Source organism: Mytilus trossulus, chromosome 7 (assembly GCF_036588685.1).
Source record: "Mytilus trossulus isolate FHL-02 chromosome 7, PNRI_Mtr1.1.1.hap1, whole genome shotgun sequence".
Classification (NCBI taxonomy): Eukaryota; Metazoa; Mollusca; class Bivalvia; order Mytilida; family Mytilidae; genus Mytilus; species Mytilus trossulus.
In genome coordinates this window covers 12870654-12883733 of record NC_086379.1, presented here as the reverse complement: position 1 = coordinate 12883733, position 13080 = coordinate 12870654, and the positions used below count along the sequence as shown (strand labels likewise).

At 33.0% G+C, this 13080-nt stretch overlaps 1 protein-coding gene across 1 annotated transcript in view; it reads right to left on the bottom strand.

The window, feature by feature from the left end:
* Window positions 1-579: 579 nt before the first annotated feature.
* LOC134726162 (DBH-like monooxygenase protein 1) overlaps window positions 580-13080 on the bottom strand; it is a 31551-nt gene continuing 19050 nt past the window's right edge. Inside the window, exons 2-9 of the mRNA XM_063590563.1 lie at window positions 12591-12789; window positions 10550-10682; window positions 10061-10165; window positions 9480-9659; window positions 8171-8343; window positions 5329-5572; window positions 2712-2808; window positions 580-1660 (exon numbers count right to left, since the gene is read on the bottom strand). Of these exons, the coding sequence (XP_063446633.1) occupies window positions 1075-1660; window positions 2712-2808; window positions 5329-5572; window positions 8171-8343; window positions 9480-9659; window positions 10061-10165; window positions 10550-10682; window positions 12591-12789 (1717 nt within the window). The 3' untranslated portion in view covers window positions 580-1074. The remainder of the gene's footprint in view (window positions 1661-2711; window positions 2809-5328; window positions 5573-8170; window positions 8344-9479; window positions 9660-10060; window positions 10166-10549; window positions 10683-12590; window positions 12790-13080) is intronic.

The following is a 13080-nucleotide window of genomic DNA, read 5'->3' as shown; positions in this document are numbered from 1 at the left end:
TTTATGGGTCCAAAATGTCGTTTTAAGAAATTCGTGCGACTTCAAAAATTCGGTATGTTGAATAACCACAGGTAAGTCAGATTTTGATTTTTGTACGGAGAAAGATGTATGAGAAGCATGCAAAGTAGTTGTAAGAAAATCAAACAGGATGTGGTTAAAAAAATCAACAAAGCCGTTCAGTATATATCTTCTACATTTGAAAGCATGTTTTGGTGAATTAATGACAGGAACATATCTCTATAACATGCATTCCACGTGTTTTCTTTTATCTACTATGATGAACACTGGCTCAACAAAATCAGAATGCAGTATTTAGATTTTAGAAATATTGAATGAATGAAAAAAAGTTAAAATTTTAATGCAAATGATTTATTCAGATTCTTGCATAAAGTATAAACATAAAAATATGCAACATAAGTAAGTAAGATTCATAAAAATTCAAAACAAAAGTGCAGATTCTAAGATAGGAATTAATTAGCTTGCTTTCAATGACAGAGCATCTAAGAGATAATAATTTCATGCTCGTAAGATAGGCCCTTTTTGATGAAAAGGGGAGTAATGAACATGATGAAGTGGTTAGCCGAATGTATGGCATACCCTAGATACAGTGTGTAAGTGTAATCATTGCAGTTGAAATGGTACCGTATGGTATTACCGATCAGCTTAATTGCAAGTATTTCGTACAGTTTGAATAAATATAAAAGATCGGAAGAATGTATTTGTTGAAGCCAAATCGTAGAGCACAATGCCAATGACTTGTGGTTCGATCGTAGTCAACCCCTATTTAGACGCGATTGGTTAGGTAATGGGAGAAGTGTACAGGGATCGAATGAGCAGATGTATGGTCTTATCATATGAAGCAAAAGCGCAATAAGATCGTAACTAGAATGTGTTACGATCATATCTTAGAAAGATCTTATTAGAATAAGTGCAAAGTCTTGGTATGAACATGAACACTTTGAAATTTTTATTATACAAGCCGACCCTACCACGATCTCACTACCATCTTATTTTGTATTACTCGTAGTAGGATATTCATGGTCTTGGTATAGTGTGACGGGGCTTAAAGTGTATTTATTTTATCATCATATACATAATCAGAGATACCAGTAGTAAACTCGTCCCTCCCAAGCGGTCAGATCCACTAGTATTGTTATTTGTAAGATTTTGAAGGTACGCATCAGCAGCCATTTCAGCTTTACATGAATCAACTGCTACAATGAAGGCCTGCATTTCCTTATTGTCCAATTTGAGAGACCGGTCTTTTATCCATTCGTATACATCGCCTTTCATGCATGGATGTTCTGCAAAAAGGATCTGAAGTGTATCTTTGCATTCAGAAAGACAACTCCCGAACGGTTTACAATTTGCCATTACTTTATCTCTTACACGCTTTGTTTCATTTACATTCCGAAACATAAAATCAAACCATTTGCAATAGTTATGTTCTTTTTGAATCAAATTACATACTGGAATATCTTTCCATGCTGTACACGAAGTGAATGGCATGTTTGCAACAGGGTAAAAAGCCAGGAATCCGAAACACATCTCATCACTTGTAGCATCACCAAAAAACGTAGTCTTTGGTCTCGAAAGTGATTTGAATTTGCATGTTGTTACAATTTCGTCTCCAGGTAGCACTTGAACAGCAGTTGAATACCTATAACATATTAAATGAAGGTTATTGTTTTTGTAATTTACATTTTGAATCCTTGAATGTTTATGTTACATATGACTAAAATCCTATAATTTAGAGTACCTACCAAAAGGTAGAGTGGTAGACATTGCAAAAATAGCTGTAAAGACAATTAGATAGTACAATAAGATATATAGGTATCGATACCAGTTATGTAAGACTAGTTGTAAATCGACTCTTTGCAAGTTATATTATTGGCCAAGAATTAATTATACAAAAGCCAAGTTTCGTATGCGGTAGCGAATATTATGCCCCATATGTTCATTTTGTTATTCTGACGTTGTCAAAACAGATAGCGTTGAAATATTAAGCCCCCCCCCCCAAATGTAAATGTAACTAAAATATGAGGAAACAAGTGCGGGTATAAAAAGGACTTACACATCACAGCTTATCATAAACAAACTGATGATCAATTATATAGTAAATCTGTTAGTAGTTTTGAATAAAAATGTTTTCATTCAATTTTAAGTATTATGCAGAGAATCAACAGGCAAGAAGCAATCCGCTTAATCTTAACACTGTACAATTGCTGGCCAGATGTGAAGACGTTCTGTTTAGTAGAACTGAATTAATACAAAACATCATTTTAATATTGCAAATGGGAAGCGGGTTTCTATCAGATCCGAAAAAGGCCAAAAGATTCACTGTCCGTGTCAAGCTGATGATCAAGTTTAAAGATGTTCTGTTCAATATCTTTGTGTGCAACCTGTGACAATCAGATGGACGGACGAATTAAGTAAACAAGGTAATTGCTATTATGTACGGAAGCGTATTAGCTCTACATATTTTTTTATTTTTTCCCTAACTTTACGTTATAATGCAAAGATAGGGGAAAACAATGTGTGGCCCTACTACGCTTCCTTAATTAAGTTCCCGCTGAAACAAACTTATTTCGAAATACATTGCCAAGATTGTATTATATAGAGAGAAAAAAAGGATGAACAGTAACGTATGTTATAACTCTGTTTTTTTTTAAAGATTTTATAGCTACAACACACTTGATTTGAACACTCACGTTTTCTCTACAGGACTGTCATAGTTGTAAATAACTTCATTTGTGAGTTCTGTGTAATAAACATCGTCTCTGTATACCTTAATATTCATTTCATGGCCTGAAATATTTTAACAACAAAATGATCAATTTATTTGTCAACTCTTAGTTACTATTTCGGTTTCAAACAATAGTATATGTGACTATTTAGTATTGCTATACATGAACATTATCCCCAGTCAGATATTACCAAGGGGCGTAACTAGGTGTAACAACACCATTACATCGTGTAAAAGCAAAACAAAGAGCCTTGTCATTCACACAGTTCCCAATCAGATATCACCAAGGGGCGTAACCAGGTGTAACGACACCATTACTTCGTTTCAAAGCAAAACAAAGAGCCTTGTTATTCACACAGTTCCCAGTCAGATATCACCAAGGTGAGTAACCAGGTGTAACGACATCTTAACTCCGTTTCAAAGCAAAATAAAGAGCATTGCCATTCACACATTCCAAGTTATATATCACCAAGGAGCGTAACCAGGTGTAACGACATCATTACATCGTTTCAAAGCAAAATAATGCGCCTTGCAATTTACCCAGTTCTGTATTTATAAAAGTCCATAACTAGGAAACGTAACATTTCAAGACAATTGGTGAAACTGTTTTGTGTTCATGTCCAAAGTGTTGAAGACGAATTAAGGGTCGTCGAAACAGACAGACAAAGGAACAAAAAAAAATCAACGGATAGACGAACAACAGTAGTAAATAATTCGTCCCGTTTTAGACGGTCGTATAAAACAAGTAACAAAAAAGAGACAGAACGTGGCATTTTATTAATATATTCCTTCAAATAAATACCCAAAGTTCAGATCTGAGAGTGTGCGCAGTTACTGACAGCTAGTTCAAAGCAAATAAAAACTAATAATACAAAAAATGTCTACGACTAAAGCAAACCAAACATCCAATGGAATTAGTATAAAGACAATATTACAAGTCTGAGAAAACGCAACCTTTTTCAATCAAAAATAAATACATGTCTCGATAGGTTGAAGAACCGTGGATTTGCATATGTACATGTATATAGACAATAAAAGTGCATGACTTGACTTATCAAGAAATGCGAGGCTCTGTCGAGTTTTTCCCCGTTTCGGCCCGAATCCTTATAGCGTTGACATGTCAAGTCAATGCACTATTATGGTCTGTATACTGCAATATAAAAAGAACATTTTCAATTGTTGTTTAATGTGCTCATGTTGTTTATTTGATTCAAATATTGGGAGAAGTCCACCTTTGAAAAGGCCTCATATAATGCAGGCGGGGAAATATACAACACGATCAAATGTACATTACCTGTTGAAACCCGCAATTCAAGGTGAACGAATTCGTTTAAATATGGACTAAAATATCAACAATAAGCATAAACCATAATGATTTATAGACTGCAAACAAAAGAATATTAAAGAAAATAGTTTGAGTCGTTACACGCATCGTTGTATACATTGGAAACAAGAAAAGGTTGAAGTGGTCGTATGACTAATTAAATAGAAAATAATAGTGCATGGACTTGACATATCAACGATATAAGGATGAGGCTTAGAAACGGGGAAATGCGAGGCTGTGCCGAGCATTTTCCCCGTTTCGGGCCGAATCCTTATATCGATGATATGTCAAGTCAATGCACTATTATTGTCTTTATACTGCAATCTAAAAACACATTTTCTATTGTTATTTAGTGTGTAAATGTTATTTATTTGAAATTGATATTGGGAAAAAATCCTCCTTTAAAAAGGTCCTCATATCACACAGGCGGAGAAATATACCATACGATGAAATGTACATCATTACCTGTTGAAAACCGCAATCAATGGTGAACGAATTCGTTTGTTTACAGACTAAAATATCAACAATTAACAAAAGACATAACTATTTATAAGTTGCAAACAAAAAATATTAAGAAGTGAAATTTTTCCAAAAAAATGTAAAAGAAACAAGTTTGAGTCGTTAAATGCGTCGTTGTTTTATTGGCAACAAGAACAGGTTGAAGAGGTCGCATGAATAATTAAATGTAATTTCGACAATTTATATTTAAATATTCATGAGGAAAAGTGATATCAGGTCAGTGACTGTATATGACATAGAAATATACGGTCAACGCATTTTGACTGCTCAAATAGAACGAGTGCAGAATAAATAAAATTTCGGCAACTTCTATTTGAATATTCATGAAGAAAAGTGATATCGGGTCAATGACTTGTATATGACATGGTAATAGACAGTCAACGCATTTTAATTGCTTAAATATAACAAGTGCAGTATAAATGTATATAACAGTAAATTAAGTTTGGTTTAAAATTATAAATGATGGTAAGTTTGTCCCTATAGTTTTGATAATAACAAAATCTCCAGGACTCAGGGGCTAGTTTGATTACTGAATTCAAGGAACTACCAGGATTAAAAGTGTGTGTTTAACTAGTTCATATGCCAAAGTCGCCATCTTAATTAATAGTCGAATATGGTATTTACAAAATTTATCTCTTAAGTTTTGAAATGCAAATTCGAATAGTATTGACATCTTTAAAGAAATGAGAAACACAAAGCGTATTTTAATACAGATTTCCTAATAAAAGTGAAGTCTTACCTAAATAATGCATATGGTTTTTAGCCCAAAATATGTTAATTGGTGCTTGTATTAATTTCCTGGAACATTCTGAATGACATTTCCCAACTACTGTGTAACTCTGTTGTCCAGGTGGAATTTCAAGGTTCGTCTGACCAGTCGACATAATGCCAGCATCATTTTCTCGGAGTTTTGGAGTATAATAAAGAGTGACTCCCGATGAATCTTTCAAGTTGGATTTTAACTTCGGATTGTTCCAGTGAAACTATGAAATGACAAAATTATATTTTTATAACAAATGATTAATGATTTTTTTCTTTGTTCGTTTTCAACATAAAAAAGAAAATGTAGGATGCTTGCCAATGAGACAACTGTCCACAAAAGACCAAAATGACACAGTAATAAACAACTGTACGGCCTTCAACAATGAGCAAACTTAAGCCTATACAACAAAGTCACAAATAATTAAAAGGCACAGAAGTGACAATGTGAAACAATTCTAACGAGAAAAATAACGGCCTTATTTATGTAGAAACAAGTGAGCGAAAAACAAATATGAAATACATACACAACCAACAGCTATATATATAGTGGTCATGAATCGGGATCAAACATTAATATATCAACTGATCAAATTTACTAATAAATAATATTATTTAAACTAATTATTTTTGTCGTTAGACACGTTAGTTGAACCTAATGTTTTTGTAAGGGTTTTTGGTATTTTGTGTTTGTCGACCATTAATAGTTTTTTGATCGAATTGACTGTCTTTTTTTCCAATTGTCATTTGATAAACTTCTATAGTGTCTAACACAATTTTATGAGATAGACGAAATTGACATTTAAACTATCGTATTGACTTTTCTAGTCCACATATAGTTAGATCGGACATATGTTGACCTTATTTAAAGTCTCATTTAGTGTGGGATTTTTTGTAATAAGCATTTTCCAATGTAAAATGAATAATTTATTTGGCGTTTTATTAACCGCTCAGCCGTGCGTAAAATATGTTTAGCAATTTCTCTCAAAAAAAAAGGGGTTGTTTGGCATAACGTCTTATTTGTATACCTTTTCATATTTCTTAACAATTGTCTATCAAAAAATAATTCATCCCCTGAGTATTCGGAAATGTTCTGAAAATCACGAAATTGGCAATTCTTACCTTTCATACCTTTACTTTCATTGATGAATATAACATGGACTCATCCATTTGTCCAGTTTGAAGGTTATTTAAGTTACTGTACACATTCATGTACTGATTTAAGCAACAGTCACGTATGAAAAGCAAGAACAGTTTGAATGCATTAACTAATAATAACTTAATCCAATCAGACAGTTAAGGCAGTACAAAGTTTGACTTCAAAAGTCTACATAATAATTGACTTTAAACAGAAAATTCGTCCTTTTAAAACATTTAAAATGTTTCACAAACAATACTTGACTAAAAAGTTAAATCAGTTCTCAAAACACTGCAAAAAATTTCATTTTAATTGGTATAGTGGTATTGTCATAATGTGTGTTGAAATGAACAGTGGTATAGCAAACATCGAATTCCCTCACACACTTATAGTTATAATGATAACTCTTATTTATTTTTGAAACTTTCTATGCTATTAAAAAAGGGAATAGGTTACCACGAAAATTCGATGAAAAATGATTCTATCAGAAATAAAAATGAGGGATAAAATGTCTAAGCAATTGATCAGTTTGATTTTCATTAAATTGGATTAGAAATTCTAATTGAGATTATCAAGGACTTAATTAAAAACAGGAATAAGACTCTCTCGATTTCTTGACTAAAATATGTGAAAGAAACCATGAAAATAAATGTAATCAACTATCATTTATATTAGTGTTTATCAAATGAATGTCATTTTTGCAGGACCAGTTGATTTAAAGCCGGACCAGTAGATTTTTCATTCCACCGGTCCGCCACAAAAAAACTTAAAGAAAATAAATCCATAATCAGTACAAAACAAGAAAACATTGAATGAAACAGATTTCTTATTGATGCATTTTTATTTTTCTTTGAAGCGGCATTTATATCAAATGTTTATATTATCTTATGTGGGTTGACATATAAAATTCTGGATATGTGGTTTGTGGTATGAATGCAAATGAGACAACTACTCACGTAACTTCAAATGAAGTGGATGTATTTTTTCATGTCTATAAAAGGTAATAACATTGTATCTATTTGTTAAATGTAAACAATTACGTCCTCTTATCAGTAAAATAAAAAAATTATTGTAAAAAGTTTGCTCTGTATGTATATTCGTTATAAGCAAGAGGGAAAAAAACTATTCATATTTAAAATAATTTAACCAAGGCCTAGTCTGAACGGCGACACAGACGAAGCTGATTGCTATGTAAATTCTAAAAAATGATTAACTGACACACTCGAATCATTATAATTGCGAAATATAATTTTGATTGCAAATTGAATTGTTTCCCTTAGTATATTGAACCAACTCCTTACTGAGTCTTACTGAGTCTTACTGAACCTACTCCTAGGCCTTTACTGTTTACAAAATTTGGAATTTTTGAAATACTAAGGCTTTTCTACCTCAGGCAAATATTACCTTAGCTGTATTTGGCAAACTTTTAGGTATTTTGGTCCTCTATGCTCGTCAAAATCGTACTTTATTTGGCTTTTTATTCTTTTGGGATTCGAGCGGCACTGATGAGTCTTTTGTAGACGAAACGCGCGTCTGGCGTATTTACAAAATTAAGTCCTGGTATCTTTGATGAGTGTATTTGTATATGATAAGTCTGAGGGCCTTTGAAGCTTATGAAGAATGTCTACAATTTCGCAGAATCTACGAGTGAAATACTATTGTCAAGATTGTTTTACTATCAAACCTCTAATGCGGCCTGTTTGAATCCACCTTGACCAATACGGATTCCCATTGGTCCATCTATACAATATCCAGGACGTCCAACCCCCCATAATCCGATCATTTGATTGCAGTTACTACCTGCGCTCATGCCACATTTGGTAACTGTGTTGAGCTGTTCATCTGGCACTGGGTCCTCTGTATAAGTATAATCATTTGATTAATTTCTTCAGATTTAGACGATTCAGATGAACATTTATTTTATCTCGATAGTAATTAACATTTTCAAAATAAAAAGTTCATTTATTAACATTACTTCTCAATTTCTACATGATTTATCCATTGTCTGACATGTTGATTATTTTTATTTAATCATCGTGTGGATCGTTTGATCTCAGTTCTATATTGGTCAAAATTTGATAATAACGTCGAAATTTCTTGGTTTCTTGGTTTCCTCCAAATTTCCTATTGTGACGTAACGAAATTGCGACCGTGCCACATTTGACAAGAAGTATTGAATTTGTCTGCATATTGTTTAAAAATCATTAGGGAACAGATGCCACCACCAAATCTCGTGTAATACGATATTTATCAACTCTTTACAATTAAATTTTAAATATCACACTCGACGCAGTGGTAGAATCTGTATATAACAAAAGTGATGTCAGTGCCAGCTGTTATGTAAATTAAAAAGAAACTTTGAGACACTGTCAATTTGAAAAAATAAGGTTCAGCATGTCCAGCTGAACTAGTTATGGATCCCTATAGGACAATGGTGCAATACAAAATGTGATACTTGGAACTAATACACATAACGTCAACTTTGCCCGAGTGAGTTAAAACATTGGTACAATAGTCATTCTGAAACGTATCAACGGATACTCTTCGTCAGGAATATTATAAATTATGTCATATGAATAAAATGAATGTTTTTTTGTGTCCTCGATTGAAGTTATCTTGAAGTTATACATTCATGGCAAAATTTTCAAAAATATACTTTCCATTTTCACCTTGGGAGTATCAATATCGATATATCCGGAGGTGGTAAAACGAAAGTAATTGTAAAATTTAACAACTTTGCACATTTTTGCCATGTTTAAACGCATAAAAAAACATGTTGAGTACATAACTATATGAGGCCGTTTTGTTTTACATCTAAATAAATGATCTATTTGTCACATGTATTAATCTGGTTGTATGTAATAAGTCTTGTTAGGACTTATAACTAAATAAAATTTATAAATTTTTATATATCCTTGATTTCGAAATTTTCGTCATTGAACATTTTTTTATTAGGTCGCATGATATTTGTGTTGTTGTCAATTTGTACCTACCATTCGGATCACATCCGAAAATTATCATATGATGCATGACCATCTCATTATCAATGTGAGGTTCATATGCCATTAGATGATAATCTTGGTCAGAAGGAAGATTGAAGATCATACAGGAATACGTTGTTTCTTCAGCTGGCACTACTGTCTCAGGAAAGCGAATGGTTGTATTTAATGTCTCTGAAAACACAACCGCACGAACTAAATGTCTGGATTAAAGAAATTAGACACAAAGTACCAGCTTGCTGTCAAAGCAACTTTAACCTCACATCATCAAGTAATTAAGAAATAGGTAAAAAATCGTCATATATTTTTTTATTTCTTTTTTGAAATGATTTCGTAGATATTCAAAACGTTTAACACTCGCGGCTATATTTAGGACTGGCTTAATGTTGCGGTTAAGTAACGACCACTGGTATTACATGATACATATATTGACTTTATAGTTGGGTTCCTGTGCCGTTTACCAAGTTCCAATAGCGTTTGTCTCTTTTTTCTTTTACAGTACAGTAATAACTGATAAAATCTTGTTCAGTATCTTAAACCTGTGAGTAGTTCTCTTCCTTTTTTAAGAGTTTTACCTGGTTCTTTCAAAACATCGCAGTTTTTCAGTCCATCTTCCACTTGACAATCTATCTCTCCCTTATCAGCATCGCAGATGGACCCATCTGATAATGTACAAACTCCTGAAAATTGTCATAATTATCAAATAAATTCATTGCCCTTGGTGTTTGATATCAGATAAAAACTCAATGATGCCGATACAATCAGTATAAAACACAAATGACCAAAGAAAATAAAAGAAGAATGAGTCTGAGGCCACAAATTACTATGCTCAAGATTGAAAAAAAAACATTCGGATGGAAAGGCGAATGACCAAGGGTAGCTCTCATGCATGCAACATTTTGCTTTATAGCACCAAAAAATAAGCAAATATTAGTAAGGGAAAATCTAGCGTTTATTTTCGCCCTTTAAAAAGAAAATGGAATTTACACAAATTCCCGTTATCACCGAGAAAAACATAAGATCAGGAGGATCAAACAATGTCTCACTTCAGTTTTCAATCTTACCTGGATGTGTTATATCTGATAAACGTGATGGGAAACTTCCTCTTTTCCAGACACATTCAGGATCTCCAAGTTCTTCGCCATTTGTTCGTCCGTCTCCATCAGAATCTTTTCTACATAATTCAGGTGTCCATGACTAAATACAAATGAATTTCGATGAGATTGTATGCACGAGATCCGACAGAGCCAACGATTTTTTATATGTTATCAATTATCTTTTTTGTTCAAATCTTTTATACTCTTTCTATTAGGAACACTAGAACACACCCGTGATATTGCAGGTCTGTAAATGAATTAAAGTAAATAACTATGCGCAAGCCTTATTTTAGTATTACATTGTATTAGTATTGGCATCTGATAAAATCATGCCGATTATAAGATACACAGTTTTCTCTGCTTTCAAATTTTTCTGTTTGAACCCGTCGGACTGGAACTTATCAATTATTGGTAATATTAATTATTTGGAAAACAAAAGGTCCTGGAATGGAGTATTTTTTAATCAACAGCATTGTAATATATTAGTTATGAATAAAGTTGAATTCTTTGATTCGCTGTTTTATGTCGTGCATTGTCACAAACAAATTGAAAACTGTACCTATACGTCTTATTTTTAGTCCAGATTTGTTATCTTAGAAAGTCTTACTGATTAAAATACTACAATAGGTAACAATTTGACAATTTAGTAGTGTCAACCCTTAGATTATGACCCGTGTATGTAGCATATTAATCCTGAATACACCGTTTGGTGGTGCGCCTGTCAGCTGCGGAACGTACAGATAAGGTAATAGGTAACAGGTTTTGTTTAACATGTTTTATTTACTCAAAGTAAAATGGATTGGACACAAGTAAGCCTCGTACTTATGAAGTCCGCTCCGAATGACAATAATTTACAATACAATATTAATATGAGCATGCAATATCAAAATAAACAATATTTTACGAGTCTATGTAACAGGTGAATATACTATTGGTATCAGTATCGGACTCGACCCGGAACTTCTTAATTATTGGCAATATTAATTACGTGGAAAACAAAAGGGCCTGGAGTGGTGCAATTTTTAATCTACACCTTTGTACTATATTAGTCAAATATAAAGTTGAATTCTTTGATTCGTCGTTTTTACGTGATGACGGCTGACAAATTGCACCTCGTAATTTTAGTAGTATAGATACAAACAAAGATAAATGATAAGTAACCAAACGTTAATACCAAAACACTGATGGGTTGTTGATTGATTAACTTTCAATGATTGGTGTTGTATACTAAATCAAATAAGACATGATTAAGAATAAAGGATAATACCGTGTGTGCTGTCAATAAATAAAATCTATTTATAAAAATCAAAATACTTAGATATGATTCAGTAAGGTACACCTACTTCGAGATGCACAGCCTATTTCGGTAGCCAGTTCAAAAAAATGGTTGGTCAAATCAATAAGCCACAATATGATCGAACCCTCGAAATATTTGAAAATGCGATTGTAGGGTTGGATATTTTGAATAAGCGACACACCACAACTACTCAACCCAATGTGTTGACATGTTTGACCAAAAAGGTTTCAAGAGTGCTTCAAATGTAAATACTCAAATGTTCCGTTCATGGTTTTTTTTCTAAATTTTTGGCTATCTCAATGAAGCATCATTTTACTTTTCCTTGAAGTGTGTTATTAAAGTGTTGGGCTACTAAACCCACTTTTGATAAACTGAAAAAACCATCAATTATAAGGAACATTCATGATTATGAACACCTAGTGCAAACCTAAAAAGAATGCCTTGTAAAGAAAGTTCGAACGTTCAAGACCCTACAATAAAAATCTATTGCATGCATAGTCTTCTTCAATATAAAATTTAGATCCTTATGAATAAAACCTCCAAAGATGGTTTAAATCTTCTGCACTTCATCTTGGTCAGGCTGTACAAAACAATCCTAATGATTTCATATATCATATACAGTCATATGTAGATAAACACAACACGTCAAACATACAACAATCAATCTATCTGTTTTAATTGTGTGGTATGAAAGTGATAATTTCAACATACCGATCCCGCTGTTTTAAAATCCAAACCAAACTGGTTTCTACTTCCACCTCCAAGTGGATTGTTGTGGCCTACACCATGCCACACGTAGTTTGCTTTACATGGATGTGGTACCTCGTTACCATTCGGTAGGATGTCTTTGAAGTTAGGATAGGCAGTTACAATGCCAACACAGAAAAGAGTGTTGAGTAATGTTCCAATCCTGCCATACAAATAATTTATTAAAAACATAAATCAGGATCTAGATCTTAAATAAAAGACAGCATGCTATAAAAATAATGCCAATATCAACATGTTTCTGTGATATAAAAGGACAGCACCAACTGACTGTCCCGTCGCCACCATGGTCTTCCGAGTGATTCTGCTAAGCCCCCTAATATAATACGCATATAACTAGCTAAATAGATTCAGTGAAAGACGAAATTGATACGAATCTACAAACAATATATCTATATTAAGGGCGCATTTGTAGTACAGCAAAATACCAACTGTT